Raw genomic sequence first — 23,482 nt, forward strand, 5'->3', positions numbered from 1 at the left:
TATAATTACCCACTGGAAGACAGAAGATGCTAGCCTCCTTCTACAATATTTTAGGTCCTCTCACATTTTCATGCAATTCATGCAAACTGGAGTCATGCAATTTAATCTGAAGACTGGTACATTAATCTAGTAGTCTCCCATACAGAATGTGTCATCTCAGACCAATGACAAAAATGGACTCAAAACAAGTACTTTACTTCAAGTTCTGCAACCTACTTCCCCCACTTCCAAGATCATTACAAAAAATCTTCACACCTGCTCACAGCTTTTCCCCATCTCAGCACCAATGAACATATCATCTTATGGCTAAATAACAATTTTCTATTGAATGAGTCCAAGTTCTTCACCATCAGGCTTGCACATCTCCTAAAGAAATTGGTAGTTATTTCTGAAGCAACAATTCTTCCTCTGGAAAGGAAGACTACTGAAATGGATTACTCAAAAGTAGTTTATAAAGATCCGAACGTCTGAACTGACAGCACTAGGGACGTAGCTCCACTTTATTTTATTTAGCCACAAAGTAAAAGCAACACAAACTGCACAACTGCAAGATTCGCTACACCATCCTGCCATACTGATAAGTCAGAACAGCGACTAAAGATAAGCTAGTTCAGTCCTTTACCACATTACTGAGGAGGTAATCATTGTTTATCATTTTTACAGTGCAAATATTTGTAATAAATAGAAAGTAGACACTATATGCTTTGTATTCTGTGTTGTAAAATTGAAATAAAATATTTGAAAATGCAGGAAAATATCCAAAATATTTAATAAATTTCAATTGGTATTCTATTGTTTAACAGTGCGATTAAAACGGTGATTAATCTCGATTAATTTTTTTATCGCGATTCATCTTTTTTGAGTTAATCGCATGAGTTAACTGTGATTAATCGACAGCCCTAGTTAGTATTTAATAATAATTTTTGAATGTGTGAATATTTGTTTATTGTTGTATTTATATTGTTATTTTTGTTACTAGCTCTGTAAATTATAGAATGAGAGAAACGGGAGCTGCCCCTTTAAGAACAGGGTGAATACCCCTGCAGTGAGCACTTTCAGAGGCCTATCAGCGATGTATATGTTGCTGTCTGAGGAGGCTAGCTTGCTTTGGGAGGACTTGGCCTACAAGAAGCTCTGAAGAAAGGTTAGAATTCCAAGAATAAACTGAGTTCTCATTCAAAAACTGAGCCTTGCTTCTGAAAGCATAACAAATTTGGAGGGTCCATCAAGATTCCTTGTAATGGACTACATATAGAGGTTGATCAGGCTAACAGGCATACGTCTTTTAGCTCTTACAGTAGAAGCTCACACTTTTTAAAAACAAGAGGTCAGGGTTCTTTCCCCATTACTGATGACCTACAAAGGGAAATGTTGTTACATCAGCAGCAGAAGAGGTAAGTCCAGGACAGTTAAGCAGAATAGAATGAGGCAGCTGGGGAGCAGGGAGAACAGAACCAAATGGCTAGGAAATATGTCTAGGGAACAGAGAAGCAGGTGCAGGGAGAGAGGTGAAGGGGGACAGGCAGCAGAGAACTCAAGTGCAGGGGAGTAGAGGGAGAGTAGAACGATTGGGAGTGTGGATATGTAAAAAACTGCCCACACTGTCTACCTTTAAAAAAAAAAAAAAAAAGGGAGGATGAAACTTTTACTAAGTTGGGTTCTGCCTCAGGATAATATTCAAGAGCCCTTAACTTAAGAGGTAAGTAAAGCACAAGCCAACATGGCACTGCAACAAAACTTTGGGGCAGGTGGTGGGGGGCAGTCTTCCCATTTGTTAAGGTAAGTGAAAAAGTATCCTTGAAATAGGGACCCTGACAGCAGCAAAGTGAAACTAGCATGTCAGTTTCACACTTATGCTCAAATCAGCAAAGGCTGCAAAGGAGTAAGGGATTGAAAATGACTGAAGCCCTTCTCCCCTGCTGTTGACAGAATAGCTTCCCTCCTGCAGCCAGGAGAGCTCCAAATTGACAGATCTCACCTAACCAAGGCAAATATGAAAGGCGGGATCTTTCATTCAAAGTGCTGCCCTGAACTCTACTGGAAGTTTGGTCTACTTCTCCCTTTCCAGACAACAGAGAAAGGAGGAGTGTCTGTGCTTCGCTTCCTACTACAGCACTGCTTTTAAAGCACACTGGGCTCATTCTCTGGACCCCTGTCCAAAAATAAATAAATAAATAGTACCATCCTCAGGCTAGTAGATGTAGTCCTCTAGGCAATATGGTTTGATTTTCCAGAGATGACAATTACCCACAACTCCCATGGAAGTAAAATTTAGATGCTCAGCGCAAAATTAGGCCCACAGGTGACTGACTAAAGTTAGGCCCACAGGTGACTGTTTTCAAGCCCTCCACTTCAAAAATTTAATAGATGCTTTTGACTTCACTGATAGTAAAGGAAAAAGTAATAACTCCCTCTCATATCCAGATAGATGGGCAATGACGGTCTGAAAATTTCAGACAAAGTGATGAAGCATAGTTCCTCCCTGAATAACCATGATCATGGAAACAAGAGCAGAAGAGGAAAAACTGAAAATAGCACTACTGGAACCAGTCAACCCACTGATCACTCACCTCTCCTACACATCACATAAGAACACTGCTCTAAAAGAGGAAACTGAATAGCAAAATAAAGCTATATTCTAAGTTTGATATATGTAGAGGAAAATTGTAATGTAGGACATACTCACTGTATTACGTTAGGAGTGAAAATAAGAGTATCTCAAACATAAACAAACATTAATAACCAAGAAAAATATCATCTTGATAACCTGATGATGCTGACAGGAAACGTTGCCTGGGAAAGGCATATATCGAAGTTGTTGCATGCCACATTCTATCTTAACTTTGTACATCTGTCTTTTCTACATATTCCAATGGTGTACTGCTTTTTCTGTATTGGACAACTTATTAATATTCATTTACTCATACATTTACTCAATTCTGACACTGAAGGTACAGATTCCTTTGTCCAAAATGTCATCATACATGTTCTTACTACAGGCAATACTACTACTCCATTCTTTGTTTATTTTAAATAGAACGTCTAAATTATTCAAAATGCAAACAACTGAATTAAAACAAATACAAGGAAATCTCACATATTGTAGACAACTTCTGCCCAAAAGTGATTTTTCTAAATTCTAAGTCAAACACATGAAATCACAAAGCATATCCGAAGCATATACAACAGAACAGAAAGTGTATGCAATTAAAATCCTCAAAAACAGGCTGAACTGTTACATATATACATCCCATCTTAGTTGTCAGCTATATTACCTCAGGACACAGGCACAAATTTAATCCTGTCAATTTTATACAGTGACTAAAAAAGTGACCTAAACTGGAGCCAAACTAAACACTTATGTAGGGATAAACTGTTCCAACATCAGCTATTAAGCTAACTGCTCCAGCGCAAAAACTGTTGAAGTTTAAAAATATACACAATATGTTTGAAATATAAAATATTCTTCCATATAAGAAAACTGGAGTTACTCATGTAGTCCTTAAATAAAGCAAATATATAGACAATATTTCTAGAGTGAGACATCAAAGAGTTAAAAGTAGTTTCAGAAACAAGTACTCAAAATATTTCCCTACTGCTTACTAGACAAAGACTAAGGCTACTAGCATGAGTAAACTACAGGGCTGCCGTGCCCCCTACCTAAAAGCCATGCTTTCCCAAAGAGCCCATCCTACATCAAAAAGAAAAGGAGTACTTGTGGCACCTTAGAGACTAACAAATTTATATCAGTCAATTCTGCACCACTACTTTAAACTAATTTTGTCTTCAATAAATTCTGCCCCTTCCAAGTGAAGTTTTACACCCTTCTTATTAACGTCTGGTCTCTCTCTGAAAATACCACCCAGGTCATCATTATCCTCTGTTTTATACATCATTTCTACTCTATAAAGAAGAAATGGCTCAGGAACTGCTCTGCTCCCTGCCTTTCCCTTTCTCTGAAAAACAACAGATTCAGGAACTCTGCCCCCTACCTCCTGCTAAAAGGAGTGCAAGTGGCCTGCTCTGTTCCTTCCTCCCCACTCTGATCAAGCACTTCTCCATTCCTACACAAAGGCACTTTTCCTGGGCAAAATTTCTACTCGGCCATCAACTATTATCCCTTCCCCTATACACCTCAGCCCACTTGCTTGTGAAGGACCCATACAAACAGAAAAACTAACTACATGAAAACAAACCAGCAAATCTATTTTCACACAATGCTGTCAAATATACAAATTAAATAAACTGAAACAACAGGAAAAGTTTACATTACAAATTTCCTTCAGTTACAGTAATCTTTGATGCTAAATGTAACAATTGTAAGTGACAGTACTTTTAGAAGGAAGTGCAATTTTTACATTGGTGTCCTTTTAACAAAGTTCTTCTAAAAGATGCGTAACAAATTAACCTAAAACCCAGAAGAAACATTTGCTTAAGAAGTCCATCTCACTGAGAGTCTTTATTCCCACCACTGTACCTAGGTATTACTGCACTTTTGTATCTTTGCCTTGCTTATGTATTATTGCACATGGGTCATTATGAGTTAAGGATAACATAATTATGAGGCATCTTGATTTCTTCTCTTTTATTATTTAAAAAGAAGTCACACTTCTTTGGCTATGATCTTGTCAAGTTTCAACTAAGCATGACTGGTGCTAAAATAAAATGGCAATGAGCACAATCATAGATTAGACAGAGCTATGCTGGTCAGTACGTGGGATTGGGAGACTTTCAAAGAAAGTCTATAGGAGTGCCGGTGGTAGCTCAACAAGCTTCAGCACTTTAGTCTGTATCAGCACTGAACCAGTACTCACCATGATGTAAGGAGCACTCTACTGTTGGAGATGCTGTCTCTACAATGAAACAGAACCAAGAGCAAGGCCATTTGTGGTCTCTAACAGCCCTATGGTGGAAGTGAGGGATGGGAGGTTGTGATCTATTTCCATACCTGTAATAACATGCGTACCTATATATGTCTTTAGTACTCAGCATATGCTTTTGTATTACATTAATTTTCTTTTGGGGGGAGAAGGTTTCATTTTAATTTTGATAGTTTTTAGCAAACAACACAGAATTTACAATAAAGAAGCCATTTACAAACAAAATTTTATTGCACTCTTTGTAAGGGTATGTGTGGAGGAAGTTATCTATTTATATTTTGCCTAACTACATCCCTGTGAGATTGACTTAAGACAGGAGGAAAGTTGTTTATCTCTTCCCCCTCTTTCTTCCCCACCCAGTACCAAATAAATAGTACTTTAAATACACACACACACACACACACATATATATATATATATTCTGGGGCAGGATACAAAGTGATCCTAACACTGTAGTATGTTCACATTACTGCTCACTAAGAATACTAAAGATCTAGGACTATCACTGTACTAGTAAAAACACCACAAATTATTTTTACAGCAATAGATAATTTAGCTATTAAATGCAAAACAAAAAAAAATCCCAGAAGAGGAATAAATGACACAGACAGGGAAATCAGGGAAACAATTAGGTCTCAGATAGCTTTTGAATTTAACACTTAAAGAATCCACCAGCTCCACGCTGTTCGGTTGTGTCGCCCATTTTAACAGCACCACTCCTCTATTACCTAATGCGCTCTAATTAGCTCTTAGCTTTAGTCCTTTTTTTCAAATGAATTCCCCACTGTCCCTCCCTAATTCGGAATATGGGGGAGGGTTTCCACTACAGACAACACCCAGCAACAGTACGAGGTCTGTCTGCATTCTCCACTGCTGCTATTACTGCAGCTACGTTGCGACTGCGTCTGAGGAAACCGGGCGGCGGCACGCAGCAGGAAATCGCCCCCCCTTTTCCTAAGCGTGGCACCAGAGGGGGGAGGCGCTCCACTCAGCCAGTCTCCGCCCAGCATGAGCGGCGGGGTCGAGGAGGTGGGGCGCTGGGGGACAATGGACGGGTGGAACAAGCAGCTTCGCCACCACCCTTGTCTCCAGACAGCGACAAGAGACTTGAAGACAAAAAATGCGCACCACTACACGGCGCAGAGCCCAGTGAGAAGCAGCAGCCAACGCAGCGTTTTTCCCGTCCCCCATTTAATATATATTATTTTAAAAGACCAAGTCGAGAATCTGCCTTGAATCAGCAGCTCTAAGTCCCGGGGCGCAGACGTGCAGGAGGAGGAGGCGGGAACAGCCAAGAAGGGAGCGGGGGAGCGAAGAAGGCGGCGTGGGGGAGGCAGTGGACAGAAAAGAGATGAGCTAGAGGAAGATGAGCGGGCAGCAGCAACGGGACGTGGAGAGACTCACGTGGCTCTTGTTCCCAGGCTGCTGCGGGCAGCATCCCCCTCGCACGCACACCTCGCTCCCGGGGTCACCGAGTCCGGCCATGTCCCAGACTAGGACCCGAGGTGCCTCAGGAGGCCAGCAAAGGCTGCGGACAAAGGGGAAACGCCCTGTTCCGCACGGCTGCTGCAGACTGGGGCCGCCGGCGTTGCTGGGGAAGGAGAGTGTGGGAGCCGGGGTGCCCCTTCCTCTCCCCGCCACAGCCCCTCTAGCTCCAATGCACCCCCACCGCAAAGCCAGCCACGCCCTCTAGCGCGGCTACTGCCCTCCCCCGGAGCGGGAACCAGGCCGCAGGGTGGGATGTGGGGGATGGCACTTACCAGCACAGCCGGAGGACGATCCCCTTCTCCTGGGACCAGCGGCGGGGTGTGTCGGCAAGGAGCTGCGGGCAGGGGGCTCCGATTTGGGAGGCAGGGGGGCGGGGGACTCGGGCTCAGGCGGGGGGGGCGGGCTGGAGAAGGAGGAGAGGGCGGGAGGTCTCCTGTCCGGTTGCGGCTGAGGCTGCTCGGGGGCTATAGGGCTGAGGGTCTCCCCGGAGCCTCCGAGGTCCAGCAGCGGGGCGGGGGCCGCGGCCATGGCCGGCAGCTTCCTCTCCATCACCTCGTCGAAGTCCTCGTCGTCCTCGTCGTCCACTTCCTCCTCCTCGGGGTGCCGCACGAACTGGTACTGGAAGTGGGGCTGCTGTGTCCGGGCTGGGCCGGAGGAGGAGACCAGGGGGAACTGGTCCGGCTCATCCATGGTGCTGGGGCCGCAGGAACAATGAGTGAGCGGGGCTTTCTCCGCCAGCTCCTTGGGCTGCTCGCACTGGCGGGGGGTTGCGCAGCTGCCGCGGTGCCGTGCCGAACCTCCACGCCCTGTTGAGTCAGACTGGGGAGCAGAGGCAGAGCTGACGCCCCGCTTCACGAGAGTAGAGAGGGATAGCCTGGCTAGCCAATGGGAGGGGGAGAGGAAGCAGGGACACACTCGGGGAACCAATAAGAGGCTGCTGCTGCCGCCTCGCCTCCGCCTTATGAATATTCAACAGGGCATGGATGCTGGCTTCTGAACAGGAATAGAAAAGTCGGGTGAAGTTCGGTGCAGAGAATGTGGGTGGGGCGATCCCTGAAGGGTGGGGAGCCTGTGTTGGGCAGGGGGAGGGAGGGAGACTCTGTGGCGGGGGTATGTGTGTTTCTGAGGGGAGCTGTGTGTGTGATGCGGGGATGGGCACTGGGACTGCGTGCGTTTGAAGGTTGGTGTCTTACTGTAAAGGGAAAGGGGGGGTTTCTATAACTGAGGGGGGCTGGGGAGAATGGGAGCTCTTTGTGTCTGAGGGGGAGAGGATGGCCTGTATGGCTGCAGAGAGTGGGGGCGCTCTGTTAATGGGGCGGTGAGGGGTGGGGTTCTATGTGTACAGCGGGGAGGGGAGGCTGTATAGCGGAGATAAAAGGAGGGGGAAAGGATGGGTCCATTTCAGGGTGCCGCCCCTAGGAGGATCAGCAATAGCTCCTAGTCTGCGCTTCAGACAACAATCTGCTGCGTGCCAGACATTTTGTGGCACAAAACTTTTTCTGCGAGGGGCGGAGGGACAAGGAGAGGCTGGAAGAATCCTCTTTGTCAGACATTGGCAGGCTGCTGTGGTGTCTTGCTGCTATAGATGCAGTAATGAGCGAATCACATCTCTCTCTGCACAAGGGCTATATACAGTAGCTCTCCAACCTGCATTAGGTTTATAAATGGTGGGATGAGTCAGCCCCATGAGTGACACAGCTAAAAGCTTAAACTCTGAAAAAGAATTTGGAATAATGCCAGGCTAATTTCTTCATCAATTTTTGGGGCTCAGTTTCTTGATTCAACAATTTCTAATAGTCAAGGCCAGGCCAACCTTAAATGCATTAAATAAAATTTCGGACCTGATTTTGTGATGTTGAGCACCACCTATTGCAAAATGCACCCTCAACTTCCCTTGTTTTCAAGGTGAATTGAGGGTCCTCAGTACATCTTAACTAGAGATCATCACCTTGCTGGATCAGTCCACTGGTGAACAGGAAGAACAGTCATTTTATGACTTTTATTTTATTTTATTATTTTATTTACTTATTTTATTTGAGCTTATGCTCAAATAAATTGATTAGTCTCTAGGGTGCCACAAGTACTCCTTTTCATTTTAGTCAGTTATACTTCTCAGAATCATAAAATAAGGAAGTCAACATTAAAGAATATCTATGGGATACCATATCTACATTTAAAACTTTTATATAAAATGTTATGTTTGTATAGCAGTTACTCACAAGTATCTCACAAGACTGTATACAGACACCACCACTGAAATACAGCCACTGATGGAATGGAAGGTGGTGACCAGTCAGTATGCCACTCAATAGCATAATTGGTGGAGGGGTGCAAAAGAGGAATGAAATTTTGGCAAAAGTACCAGAGGAAAAAAATGCCCTATGCACAAAAAATACCTTGACTATTCCATGTCCATGCAGAGAAGACAAGACCCCTGTTTTTAAGTTATTATTCAAAAGACCTGTACACAGTAAGTTTCATGGCACTGTCTTGCCTTTCATAAGCAAAGCATCCCAAATTGGTTTTCAAAGCATTGATGAGTACTGTTATCACACTGACTGTAGCCTTCTGTAGGCGTGGAAGTTGTACTGGTTTAATTTAAATTTGTTTTTAAACCAATTCCTAATCAATTTAAATTAAACTGAAATAAGACTGGTTTAAACAGAAATAAGTGTGTCTACAGAACCTTAGCACCAGTTTAACTAAATCAACACAGTCACCACAGCTAGGACAAGCTAGCAGAGTCTCACATTTCATTGCCTCTCTAATGGCATAATCCTCTACTCTTCCGAACTGCATACCTCTGGATCATGGACACACACATTCCTTGATTTCATATATATGTGTTTAGAGGTCAATTTATGGGGACATTCACAGTGAGATGCAAACAACAAATCCATCTAGGTGTGACAGTTACAGAAAAAGGAACGGTGTAAATGGGAAATTCTCTCTCTCCTTATTTAAGTATAAAATAAAAAGCACCAAATACCCTTTCTAACTTCAGGGCCCAATTCTACCACATTTACTTACATTGCATTCTACATACCCAAATGAGCAGTCCTATTCAGTGGAGATATTTACATAGAATCATAGAATATCAGGGTTGGAAGGGACCTCAGGAGGTCATTTAGTTCAACCCTCTGCTCAAAGCAGGGCCAATTCCCAACTAAATCATCCCAGCCAGGGCTTTGTCAAGCCAGGCCTTAGAAACCTCTAAGGATGGAGATTCCACCACCTCCCTAGGTTACCCAGTGCTTCACCACCCTCCTAGTGAAATAGTGTTTTCTAATATCCAACCTAGACCTCCCCCACTGCAACTTGAGACCATTACTCTTTGTTCTGTCATCTGCTACCACTGAGAACAGTTCTAGATCCATCCTCTTTGGAACCCCCTTTCAGGTAGTTGAAAGCAGCTGTCAAATCCCCCCTCATTCTTCTCTTCCGCGACTAAACAATCCCAGTTTCCTCAGCCTCTCCTCATAAGTCATGTGTTCCAGTACCCTAAGCATTTTTGTTGCCCTCCTCTGGACTCTTTCCAATTTTTCCACATCCTTCTTCTAGTGTGGGGCCCAAAACTGGACACAGTACTCCAGATGAGGCCTCACCAATGTCAAATAGAGGGGAATGATCATGGCCCTCGATCTGCTAGCAATGCTCCTACTTATACAGCCAAAAATGTCATTGGCCTTCTTGGCAACAAGGGCACACTGTTGACTCATATCCAGCTTCTCGTCCACTGTAACCCCTAGGTCCTTTTCTGCAGAACTGCTGCCTAGCTGCTCGGTCCCTAGTCTGTAGCAGTGCATGGGATTCTTCCATCCTAAGTGCAAGACTCTGCACTTGTCCTTGTTGAACCTCATCAGATTTCTTTTGGCCCAATCCTCTAATTTGTCTAGGGCCCTCTGTATCCTATCCCTCCCCTCCAGCGTATCTACCACTCCTCCCAGTTTAGTATCATCCGCAAATTTGCTGAGAGTGCAATCTACACCATCCTCCAGATCATTTATGAAGATATTGAAGAAAACCAGCCCTAGGACCGACCCTTGGGGCACTCCACTTGATACCAGCCACTAACTAGACATGGAGCCATTGATCACTACCCGTTAAGCCCAAGGATCTAGCCAGCTTTCTATCCACCTTATAGTCCATTCATCCAGCCCATACTTCTTTAACTTGCTGGCAAGAATACTGTGGGAGACCATGTCAAAAGCTTTGCTAAAGTCAAGGAATAACACGTCCACTGCTTTCCCCTCATCCACAGAGCCAGTTATCTCATCATAGAAGGCAACTAGATTAGTCAGGCATGACTTGCCCTTGGTGAATCCATGCTGACTGTTCCTGATCACTTTCCTCTCCTCTACGTGCTTCAGAATTGATTCCTTGAGGACCTGCTGCATGATTTTTCCAGGGACTGAGGTGAGGCTTACCGGCCTGTAGTTCTCTGGATCCTCCTTCTTCCCTTTTTTAAAGATGGGCACTACATTAGCCTTTTTCCAGTCGTCCAGGACTTCCCCCGATTGCCATGAGTTTTCAAAGATAATGGCCAATGGCTCTGCAATCACATCCGTCAACTCCTTTAGCACTCTCGGATGCAGCGCATCCAGCCCCATGGACTTGTGCTCATCCAGCTTTTCTAAATAGTCCCAAACCACTTCTTTGTCCACAGAGGGCTGGTCACCTCCTCCCCATGCTGTGCTGCCCAGTGCAGTAGTCTGGGAGCTGACCTTGTTCGTGAAGACAGAGGCAAAAAAAGCATTGACTACATTAGCTTTTTCCACATCCTCTGTTACTAGGTTGCCTGCCTCATTCAGTAAGGGGCCCACACTTTCCTTGACTTTCTTCTTGTTGCTAACATACCTGAAGAAACCCTTCTTGTTACTCTTAACATCTCTTGCTAGCTGCAACTCCAGGTGTGATTTGGCCTTTCTGGTTTCACTTCTGCATGCCTGAGCAATATTTTTATACTCCTCCCTGGTCATTTGTCCAATCTTCCACTTCCTGTAAGCTTCTTTTTTGTGTTTAAGATCAGCAAGGATTTCATTGTTAATCCAAGCTGGTTGCCTGCCATATTTACTATTCTTTCTACACATCGGGATGGTTTGTCCCTGTAACCTCAATAAGGATTCTTTAAAATACAGCCAGCTCTCCTGGACTCCTTTCCCCCTCATGTTATTCTCCCAGAGGATCCTGCCCATCAGTTCCCTGAGGGAGTCAAAGTCTGCTTTTCTGAAGTCCAGGGTCTGTATTCTACTGCTCTCCTTTCTTCCTTGTGTCAACCATCTCATGGTCACTGCCTCCCAGGTTCCCATCCACTTTTGCTTCCCCTACTGATTCTTCCCAGTTTGTGAGCAGCAAGTCAAGAAGAGCTCTGCCCCTAGGTTGGTTCCTCCAGCACTTGCACCAGGAAATTGTCCCCTACACTTTCCAATAACTTCCTGAATTGTCTGTGCACTGCTGTATTGCTCTCCCAGCAGATATCAAGGTAATTGAAGTCTCCCATGAGAACCAGGGCCTGCAATCTAGTAACTTCCATTAGTTCCCAGAAGAAAGCCTCGTCCACCTCATCCCCCTAGTCCAGTGGTCTACAGAAGATTCCCAACACAACATCACCCTTGTTGCTCGCACTTCTAAACTTAATCCAGAGACTCTCAGGTTTTTCTGCAGTTTCATACCAGAGCTCTGAGTAGTCATACTGCTCTCTTGCATACAATGCAACTCCCCCACGTTTTCTGCTTTGTCTGTCCTTACTGAACAGTTTATATCCATCCATGACAGTACTCCAGTCATGTGAGTTATCCCACCAAGTCTCTGTTATTCCAATCACATCATAATTCCTTGACTGTGCCAGGACTTCCAGTTCTCCCTGCTTGTTTCCCAGGCTTCTTGCATTTGTGTATAGACACTTAAGATAACTTGCTGATCGTCCCGCTTTCTCAGTATGAGGCAGGAGCCCTCCCCTCTCGTGCTCTCCTACTCATGGGTCTTCCCAGTATCCCACTTCCCCACTTACCTCAGGGCTTTAGTCTCCTTCCCCCGGTGAACCTAGTTTAAAGCCCTCCTCACTAGGTTAGCCAGCCTGCTTGTGAAGATGCTCTTCCCTCTCTTCGTTAGGTGGAGCCCGTCTCTGCCTAGCACTCCTCCTTCTTGGAACACCATCCCATGGTCAAAGAATCTAAAGCCTTCTCTCCAACACCACCTGCGTAGCCATTCATTGACTTCCACGATTCAACGGTCTCTTCCCGGGCCTTTTCCTTCCACAGGGAGGATGGACAAGAACACCACTTGCACCTCAAACCCCTTTATCCTTCTTCCCGGAGCCACGTAGTCTGCAGTGATACGCTCAAGGTCATTCTTGGCAGTATCATTGGTGCCCACGTGGAGAAGGAGGAAGGGATAGCAATCTGAGGGCTTGATGAGTCTCGGCAGTCTCTCCGTCACATCGTGAATCCTAGCTCCTGGCAAGGAACAGACTTTTCGGTTTTCCCGGTCGGGGCGGCAGATAGATGACTCATTCCCCTTTAGGAGGAAGTCCCCGACCACCACCACCCGCCTCCTTCTTTTGGGAGCAGTGGTCATGGAACCCCTATCTCTAGAACAGCGCATCTCATGCCTTCCAATTGGCGGAGTCTCCTTCTGTTCCCTTCCCTCAGATGTATCATCTGGTCCATTCTCCGCATTAGTACCTGTGGAGAGAACATGAAAACGGTTGCTTACCTGTATCTGCATTGCTGGTACATGGACGCTCCCCTTTCTTCTTCTGGAGGTCACATGCTGCCAAATTTCTTCACTGTCCTTCTGTCCCTGCTGCGCAGCCTGCTCTGAATCTTGGCAGTATCACTGGTGCCCACGTGGAGAAGCAGGAAGGGGTAGCAATCTGAGGGCTTGATGAGTCTCGGCAGTCTCTCCATCACATCGTGAATCCTAGCTCCTGGCAAGCAGCAGACTTCTTGGTTTTCCCGGTCGGGGCAGCAGATAGATGACTCTGTCCCCCTGAGGAGGAAGTCCCCGACCACCACCACCCGCCTCTTTCTTTTGGGAGCGGTGGTCGTGGAACCCCCATCCCTGGAACAGTGAATCTCATGCCTTCCAATCAGCGGAGTCTCCTTCTGTTCCCTTCCCTCAGATGTATCATCTAGTCCACTCTCTGCATTAGTACCTGTGGAAAGAATGTGAAAATGGTTGCTTACCTGTATCTGCATTGCTGGTACATGGACGCTCCCCTTTCTTCTTCTGGAGGTCACATGCTGCCAAATTTCTTCACTGTCCTTCTGTCCCTGCTGTGCAGCCTGCTCTGAATCTTCAGAACATTGTGTCCATAGAAGCATATCCTGACGTCTGTCCAGGAAATCTTCAGTTTCTCTTATGCAACACAGGGCTGATACTTGTTTCTCCAGACCTGGAACCTTCTCTTCCAATGTGGAGACCAGCTTGCACTTTGTACAGACAAAGTCGCTTCTGTCCTGTGGAAGAAAGATGAGCTATGTGACTTCTTGCATTAAGTAAGGTTTGCAGAATTGTGTCTTCATGGTGAAGTTTACCCCTTTGCAAAGGGCCAGCACAAGGCCTAGACAAAAGTTCATCCTTTGTGAACTGCCTAGGTCCCTGCACTTGGGTTCTGTCTGCTGCCTAGCAAACAAATAGCTCTACTTCTAAAACAGTTGACCTCAGAAGGGATTGATGGGGCTGTAGAATCATAGAATATCAGGGTTGGAAGGGACCTCAGGAGGTCATCTATTCCAACCCCTTGCTCAAAAGCAGGACCAATCCCCAACTAAATCATCCCAGCCAGGGCTTTGTCAAGCCTGACCTTAAAAACTTCTAAGGAAGGAGATTCCACCACCTCCCTAGGCAACGCATTCCAGTGTTTCACCACCCTCATAGTGAAAAAGTTTTTCCTAATATCCAACCTAAACCTCCCCCACTGCAACTTGAGACCATTACTCCTTGTCCTGTCCTCTTCTACCACTGAGAATAGTCTAGAACCATCCTCTCTGGAACCACCTCTCAGGTAGTTGTAGGTAGCTATCAAATCCCCCCTCATTCTTCTCTTCTGCAGACTAAACAATCCCAGTTCCCTCAGCCTCTCCTCATAAGTCATGTGTTCCAGACCCCTAATCATTTTTGTTGCCCTTCGCAGGACTCTTTCCAATTTATCCACATCCTTCGTGTAGTGTGGGCCCCAAAACTGGACACAGTACTCCAGATGAGGCCTCACCAATGTCGAATAGAGGGGGACGATCACGTCCCTCTATCTGCTCGCTATGCCCTTACTTATACATCCCAAAATGCCATTGGCCTTCTTGGCAACAAGGGCACACTGCTGACTCATATCCAGCTTCTCGTCCACTGTCACCCCTAGGTCCTTTTCCGCAGAACTGCTGCCTAGCCATTCGGTCCCTAGTCTGTAGCTGTGCATTGGGTTCTTCCGTCCTAAGTGCAGGACCCTGCACTTATCCTTATTGAACCTCATCAGATTTCTTTTGGCCCAATCCTCCAATTTGTCTAGGTCCCTCTGTATCCTATCCTGTAGATCTATAGTTCACAATTCTCAGCTTATTAGTAACTGAAAAATACATATGTGAAAATTCTCAATTTCCTTTGTTGTTCAAAACAGTATTTGGTATAAATGACTGCACCTCGGGGGACCACCCAGCACCCACATGTTCATCCTTGTAAAATGATTGTGTGGTATCCAATGCAAAGTTTGTCATGTTGGGTGTCTTCAGAAGGCTCATGATGCAATGAGCGTTGTTGTTATAGTGATATTATAGTAATTGTTACAGTAATGTTATAGGTTATAATTTCATGTATATAGTTACGAGGCTGAAAATGTATCCTCGTGGCTTAAAATAAGCCCAGGCAAAAACTCTCCAAGAGCAGAGAGGCAGTTCACACCTCATCAGGGCAGGTATGAGACAAACCCAGGCCAGCCTCACAGAAACAAAGGATGCTGGCCTAGATAGCAACAAAAGGATATGTTCGAGAGAGTCAACCCCTACCTTTGGGATTGCGATGAGGTAATGCTCACCTGATTCTGAAGCGGGGGAGCAAAACCAAGAGGGAAGAAAGGACATGATAAAAGGGAGAGACGTTTGCCATGCTCTCTCTCTCTCTCTCTCTCTCTCTCACTCACCTACAACTACAAATACCACACCAAGCAACTGAAGTGTTGATCAAAGGGGAGAGCCTGGCTGAAGAGCAACCAGCCAACCTGTGGTGAGAAGCCTCTAAGTTTGTAAGGGCATTGAAAATGTTAAGATCAGCTTAGAATGTATTTTGCTTTTATTTCATTTGACCAAATCTGACTTGTTATGCTTTGACTTATAATCACTTAAAATTTATCTTTGTAGTCAATAAATCTGTTTGGTTTGAAGTGTGTCAGAGACTCCCCTTGGGATAACAAGCCTGGTATTTCTGAATTTCTTTGTTAAATTGCCGAACTCATATAAGCTTGCAGCGTCCAGCAGGCATAACTGGACACTGCAAGACAGAGAGTTTCCTAGGGTTGTGTCTGGGACTGGAGATACTGGCTAGTGTCATCAGTTGCACAATCCAAAGAGCAGATCAATCAAGGATTGTAGTTACCTAGTAAATCACCAGTCCGGATAACACTAGAGGGGAATGTCACAATGACATATTTAATCTACCCATATAATAGATCCGGCAGAGGCAGCACCAGTATAAGATCCTACCACTGTGCCTCATCCTAGACCTAGATAAATCACCTGATGGCAGAAAGGGCAGTTCAGTTTCCATGCTTACATTCAGTCCTTGTGTTTTTTGCTGAAACTAACAATTAGTGCAGATTTTCTTCAAGTGTACCCAAACTGAACTGAGACCACTCTCTCATTTCACGATAGCCATGAAATTATAATGATTTTGAAATTAATTATTATTGACATGGGCTGGATTCAGACCAGTGATGTGGAGACAAAAGGCCCATAAGCCAACTATTTTTAATTCCATAATAAGTTTATCCCTTTTTATGCCTTCCTAAGTGACAAATCTGATTTCATTTGAACAGCTGCATTTTATACCCAAGCTTAAAGCTGCTCTGATGTGGAACTCAACCTAGATCACACACATTTGTTCAGTTTCCTGACAACCATGTAGAATGTGTGTGAGAAAACAGTTTTAAGTCAGTTTCAAGAGTACAGCGAAGGTGACATAAGTATCACTATTAAAAAAATCGAAAGTTTCACTGCATGTGAATAAGCACTTAAAACAATGTATAAGGGTTGGGTTTTATGTTTGTTCTAACATTTTTGCTTCCTGGGGACAAACAATTCATCCATGTGCAAATTTTAGTCATCCTTTGTATAGTAATATAATTAAGAATGATTTAGTGGCAGCAAGGTAGTTTGATTAAATTACAGGTGGTGCTAAAACAGAACACAGAGGCAGGCTTTCCCATCTGGAATAAATGGGTCAAATTCGACCCTTAATTACACCTATTTAGCCCCATTGAAGTTAATGGATTGTAGATATGTTAAGTGAAGGCAAAACTGGGCCCAGTGGACCAACTCATACATATAAAAATCAGGAGGACTGCACTGCTTTACCCGGGTTGAATTTAGTCCAGTGTCTAACTTCAAGTCTTGAAATTCACCTTGAACTAGGATAGTTATCCCTGAATACTACTTCTGATCAAGTAAAGGTTGTGGAGACAGTAAGGTGGAGAAGCATGGGCCAGGTTCCCTAGTGTAACTCCACTGAAGTCAACTGAATTGCACCAGGGATGAATTTGAGCCATTGGTATTTAAACATAGGATCTACCCTCACCAGCCTTCAACGATTCATCCAGTTTCTTTTGTTAGCACCCACAGAATCATAGAATATCAGGATTGGAAGGGACCTCAGGAGGTCATCTAGTCCAAACCCCTGCTCAAAGCAGGACCAATCCCCAACTAAATCATCCCAGCCAGGGCTTTGTCAAGCCTGACCTTAAAAACTTCAAAGGAAGGAGATTCCACCGCCTCCCTAGGTAACGTATTCCAGTGATTCACCACCCTGCTAGTGAAAAGGTTTTTCCTAATATCCAACCTAAACCTCCCCCACTGCAACTTGAGACCATTACTCTTTGTTCTGCCATCTGCACTGAGAACAGTTCTAGATCCATCCTCTTTGGAACCCCCTTTCAGGCAGTTGAAAGCAGCTATCAAATCCCCCCTCATTCTTCTCTTCTGCAGACTAAATAATCCCAGTTTCCTCAGCCTCTCCTCATAAATCATGTACTCCAGCCCCCTAATCATTTTTGTTGCCCTCCTCTGGACTCTTTCCAATTTTTCCACATCCTTCTTGTAGTGTGGGGCCCAAAACGACACAGTACTCCAGATGAGGCCTCACCAATGTCGAATAGAGGGGAACGATCACATCCCTCGATCTGCTGGCAATGCTCCTACTTATACAGCCCAAAATGCAGTTAGCCTTCTTGGTAACAAGGGCACACTGTTGACTCATATCCAGCTTCTCGTCCACTGTAACCCCTAGGTCCTTTTCTGCAGAACTGCTGCCTAGCTGCTCGGTCCCTAGTCTGTAGCAGTGCATGGGATTCTTCCATCCTAAGTGCAAGACTCTGCACTTGTCCTTGTTGAACCTCATCAGATTTCTTTTGGCCCAATCCTCTAATTTATCTAGGTCCCTGTGTATCCTATCCCTACCCTCCAGCATATCTACCTCTCCTCCCAGTTTAGTGTCATCTGCAAACTTGCTGGGGGTGCAATCCACACCATCCTCCAGATCATTAATGAAGAAATTGAACAAAACCAGCCCCAGGACCGACTTTGAGGCACTCCGCTTGATACCGACTGCCGACTAGACATGCAGACATTGATCACTACCCGTTGAGCCCGAGGATCTAGCCAGCTTTCTATCCACCTTATAGTCCATTCATCCAGCCCATACTTCTTTAACTTGCTGGCAAGAATACTGTGGGAGACCGTGTCAAAAGCTTTGCTAAAGTCAAGGAATAACATGTCCACTGCTTTCCCCTCATCCACAGAGCCAGTTATCTCGTCATAGAAGGCAATTAGGTTAGTCAGGCATGACTTGCCCTTGGTGAATCCATGCTGGCTGTTCCTGATCACTTTCCTCTCCTCTAAGTGCTTCAGAATTGATTCCTTGAGGACCTACTCCATGATTTTTCCTGGGTCTGAGGTGAGGCTGATTGGCCTGTAGTTCCCCAGATCCTACTTCTTCCCTTTTTAAAAGATGGGCACTACATTAGCCTTTTTCCAGTCATCCCATAATACATGAGTGTCTCCAAAGTACTTAAGAAAGACATAATACTTCTCTATTCTTTCCTATCATGTGGTAGTAAGTCTCTAGATCATATGTGAGATAGATGATTAAAAACTGAATGTTATGCAAATACAATGCTGAGTGCTTTTGACATCTTTAGGAAGCTTAAAATGAATTTAGTGAGTTACTTAAGAAATTAATCAAAAGTAGGCCCATAGTCCAAAGCTTTTATTTATACTAAAAATAATGGGTCAAATTCTCTGCACAGTTCCATTATTTTTAGTGGCGTTTCACGCATGTCACCAGCAAAGAATCTGACCTAAAATATTTTACTAAAAGCAAGATTCACATACATTCATTCATTGCATACTGGAAGAGAACACATGTTTTTATTTTCTGTACTGCAAATAACAGCAATTTAGTTGAACAAGTTGTTTATCATTTTATCTGAAGTTCTAAAATGGTTTTTATCTTTTGTTGTGGATTAAAGGTGGATTAAAAGTTCCCTTAAAATGTATATTTTCAGACTACAGAGAACCTATTTGTAACTAGTTAAATAATTTTAACACAGTCACAATGACAGCACAAATTGAAATTTCACTAATCCCTGATTTTGACTTTTGGAAGTAAATAAGAAATATATGTAATTGATCATTTTTAAATATAATCCTTCATACGCTGTACCACAGAATGGTTGTATGTGTGTGTCAGTTACCACCTAAAGAGAAAGGAAAGTGTTTTTATTTAAAGAGGAAGTGACTTAATATCTTGGAGGGAGGTAAGGAGGAAGTTCCAAGTGGATTGAGCAATCCAAGTCAACAGGCTGTAGAAATTACAACTCCTAAGTACTTAATATATGTTGTACAACAACAATTCTATTAATTGTTTAGAAAGACATTTTAGTCTTATAAAATTTTACAATAGTAGTTAGAGTCCACTGCAGATATTTAACTGGATCATTTGAAAACTGAAAGGAAAGTCTATATATAAAGGAAAGTCTAAAATAAAGCAGTCTATAATTTAAAAAAATATACTGGGTAATATTTTTCAATTTCCTTTGGTAGTGTTGAAGATAGTTGTGTTTTATAAGGGCATTCTTCTTCACATCCCAGTGTGACCTTCTGCTCAATCTTACACTAAAGTAATATCAGAGTCTACTGCTAGGAAAATCATTTTAATTTTACAAATTTGGCATTACGACTTTACAGCAGGATCACACAGGAAGGGCATTTGGCCTGTGATGGTTTAAACACAAATGTGTGGTAATTTAAAAACAAAGTGTTCAGTTGCAGGACTAGATGCAGCTCTGTCCCCTTTCTGGCTTTTCTCAGCACATTCCCTCACATGTCAGCCTCATGCCTTTACCTCTCATTAGGTGGAATTCTGCTTTTCTCCCCCACTTAGTCCTGGCTCTGGGTATTGACCATTCTTATCCAGAAGTCTGACTGAGTTCAGACACCTGCAGTTTTTCGCTTCAGAAGTTTGTGACCAGTGGTATACAGTGACAAAATAGCCTTCTTGAAACAAAGTATTATATATTTAAACAATAGGAACAAAGCATTTAGAGAAAAAGGATTTTTAAAAAGTCTACTCTTATGTCTATCCTACCGAGAAGTTTTACCATCCCCTGATGGTAACGGATGCAGGCCTGTCTTCTTCAGACATACCCTATTGGGGTCTGTGTATCACTCTGGTTCCCTCAAACAATTACTCCTCTCTTCTGAAGGAGAGTCCCTAAACCTTACTATAGTTCTTTTGATCTCTAATGTTCCCAGGCCTTTTTCAGTCCTGGTATTTTCTTTTAACAACCCTCAAGCATTTGCTGAGTGGTGAGTTATCTTGAGCCATTCTGTCTCTTTCCTGGTTGTTTTTCCTCCGCAATAGCCCCCTGTAACAGGGAGGACATCTGAATGCCCCCTCACGGCCTGAGATGGCTCTGCAGTGTCCTGCTTCATTATCCGTCCTCTCTCGTAACCCAATAACTTACTTCAGGCTCTCTTGATGCAGTAATACCCTCCTTGGGGCTGGTTTGTTATAAAAAGCTTGTGCAAAATAGTCAATAACAAAAGTCCCAAACATATAGTCTGTTTCTCACCCCAGTGCAACATTAGAACTCCTGACATCTCATCCCTTGATGTCATACACCGGTGCCTCTGGCCATGCCCAGACTACATCAGTCCTATTCTGTCCCTCTGACCCAGGACAGCCACTCCAGCCCATATAGCTGGAGTGCAACCCTGCTGTGCATTGTGGAAACCCCCAGAGTTTCTCTGCTGGGAACATCCCTCAGTCCCACTGGTCTTCTCACTGGTCCTCTGTATCTAGCTCTTCAGCCTTGAAGATGTCAGCAGGTAAGCTCCTCCACTCCTCTCTTGCTTTTAGACCTCTGCAGCCTTTGGTTCTGGCTCTCTGGCTTACCTCCAAGATGTTAACTCCATCCCTGCTCTCTAGCCTTCTGCTCACTCTGGCTTGGGGACACCAGTCTGCAAACTCCTCTTTCTGCTCTCCTAGCTTCAGCCTTTCTCTCAGGAACCACTCACATGCAATCTCCGGCCCCTCTCATCTCTTTCTCCCAAGTACCCCTGCCTCACTGAGTCTCTTCCTGGCCAAGGTGCCTTCTTTTAAGTTCAAACTGGAAGCAGTGGATGAGGCACAGGTGCACTCCACCGGACCAGGGGGATGAGGTAGATGAGGCTTTCTTCTGGCAGCTCACGGAAGCTACTAGATCGCATGCCCTGATTCTCATGGGTGACTTTAATTTTCCTGATATCTGCTGGGAGAGCAATACAGCAGTGCATAGACAATCCAGGAAGTTTTTGGAAAGCGTAGGGGACAATTTCCTGGCGCAAGTGCTAGAGGAGCCAACTAGGGGGGGGCGCTTTTCTTGACCTGCTGCTCACAAACCGGGTAGAATTAGTGGGGGAAGCAAAAGTGGATGGGAATCTGGGAGGCAGTGACCATGAGTTGGTTGAGTTCAGGATCCTGATGCAGGGAAGAAAGGTAAGCAGCAGGCTACGGACCCTGGACTTCAGGAAAGCAGACTTCGACTCCCTCAGGGAACGGATGGCCAGGATCCCCTGGGGGACTAACATGAAGGGGAAAGGAGTCCAGGAGAGCTGGCTGTATTTCAAGGAATCCCTGTTGAGGTTACAGGGACAAACCATCCCGATGAGTCAAAAGAATAGTAAATATGGCAGGCGACCAGCTTGGCTTAATGGTGAAATCCTAGCGGATCTTAAACATAAAAAAGAAGCTTACAAGAAGTGGAAGGTTGGACATATGACCAGGGAAGAGTATAAAAATATTGCTCGGGCATGTAGGAATGATATCAGGAGGGCCAAATCGCACCTGGAGCTGCAGCTAGCAAGAGATGTCAAGAGTAACAAGAAGGGTTTCTTCAGGTATGTTGGCAACAAGAAGAAAGCCAAGGAAAGTGTGGGCCCCTTACTGAATGAGGGAGGCAACCTAGTGACAGAGGATGTGGAAAAAGCTAATGTACTCAATGCTTTTTTTGCCTCTGTCTTCACTAACAAGGTCAGCTCCCAGACTGCTGCGCTGGGCATCACAAAATGGGAAAGAGATGGCCAGCCCTCTGTGGAGATAGAGGTGGTTAGGGACTATTTAGAAAAGCTGGACGTGCACAGGTCCATGGGGCTGGACGAGTTGCATCCGAGAGTGCTGAAGGAATTGGCGGCTGTGATTGCAGAGCCATTGGCCATTATCTTTGAAAACTCGTGGCGAACGGGGGAAGTCCCGGACAACTGGAAAAAGGCTAATGTAGTGCCAATCTTTAAAAAAGGGAAGAAGGAGGATCCTGGGAACTACAGGCCAGTCAGCCTCACCTCAGTCCCTGGAAAAATCATGGAGCAGGTCCTCAAAGAATCAATCCTGAAGCACTTGCATGAGAGGAAAGTGATCAGGAACAGCCAGCATGGATTCACCAAGGGAAGGTCATGCCTGACTAATGTAATCGCCTTTTATGATGAGATTACTGGTTCTGTGGATGAAGGGAAAGCAGTGGATGTATTGTTTCTTGACTTTAGCAAAGCTTTGACATGGTCTCCCACAGTATTCTTGTCAGCAAGTTAAGGAAGTATGGGCTGGATGAATGCACTATAAGGTGGGTAGAAAGCTGGCTAGATTGTCGGGCTCAACGGGTAGTGATCAATGGCTCCATGTCTAGTTGGCAGCCGGTGTCAAGTGGAGTGCCCCAGGGGTCGGTCCTGGGCCGGTTTTGTTCAATATCTTCATAAATGATCTGGAGGATGGTGTGGATTGCACTCTCAGCAAATTTGCGGATGATACTAAACTGGGAGGAGTGGTAGATACGCTGGAGGGGAGGGATAGGATACAGAAGGACCTAGACAAATTGGAGGATTGGGCCAAAAGAAATCTGATGAGGTTCAATAAGGATAAGTGCAGGGTCCTGCACTTAGGACGGAAGAATCCAATGCACCGCTACAGACTAGGGGCCGAATGGCTAGGCAGCAGTTCTGCGGAAAAGGACCTAGGGGTGACAGTGGATGAGAAGCTGGATATGAGTCAGCAGTGTGCCCTTGTTGCCAAGAAGGCCAATGGCATTTTGGGATGTATAAGTAGGGGCATAGCGAGCAGATGGAGGGACGTGATCGTTCCCCTCTATTTGACATTGGTGAGGCCTCATCTGGAGTACTGTGTCCAGTTTTGGGCCCCACACTACAAGAAGGATGTGGATAAATTGGAGAGAGTCCAGCGAAGGGCAACAAAAATGATTAGGGGTCTAGAACACATGACTTATGGAGTAGAGGACAAGTTCCAAGTGGTTCAAAGGATGGCTCCATTAACTTTGCTAATACCAGTTGCAGATCCCATGGCGGGTAGGTTCTAGCAACTGT

At 44.7% G+C, this 23,482-nt stretch overlaps 1 protein-coding gene across 3 annotated transcripts in view; it reads right to left on the reverse strand.

The window, feature by feature from the left end:
* RTN4 (reticulon 4) overlaps nucleotides 1-7,235 on the reverse strand; it is a 56,081-nt gene extending 48,846 nt beyond the window's left edge. Inside the window, exon 1 of one of the 3 annotated variants that reach the window (XM_084623377.1) lies at nucleotides 6,641-7,235. In XM_084623377.1, coding sequence (XP_084479503.1) covers nucleotides 6,641-7,058 — 418 coding nt within the window. In that variant the 5' untranslated portion in view covers nucleotides 7,059-7,235. Of the gene's footprint in view, nucleotides 1-6,284; nucleotides 6,437-6,640 lie in introns of those variants that run through there. The other 2 variants (XM_084623378.1, XM_084623380.1) reach the window with 2 other exon arrangements.
* Between the last annotated feature and the right edge of the window lie 16,247 nt (nucleotides 7,236-23,482).

This window comes from Lepidochelys olivacea (assembly GCF_965140295.1).
Source record: "Lepidochelys olivacea isolate rLepOli2 genome assembly, chromosome: 3".
NCBI lineage: Eukaryota > Metazoa > Chordata > Testudines > Cheloniidae > Lepidochelys > Lepidochelys olivacea.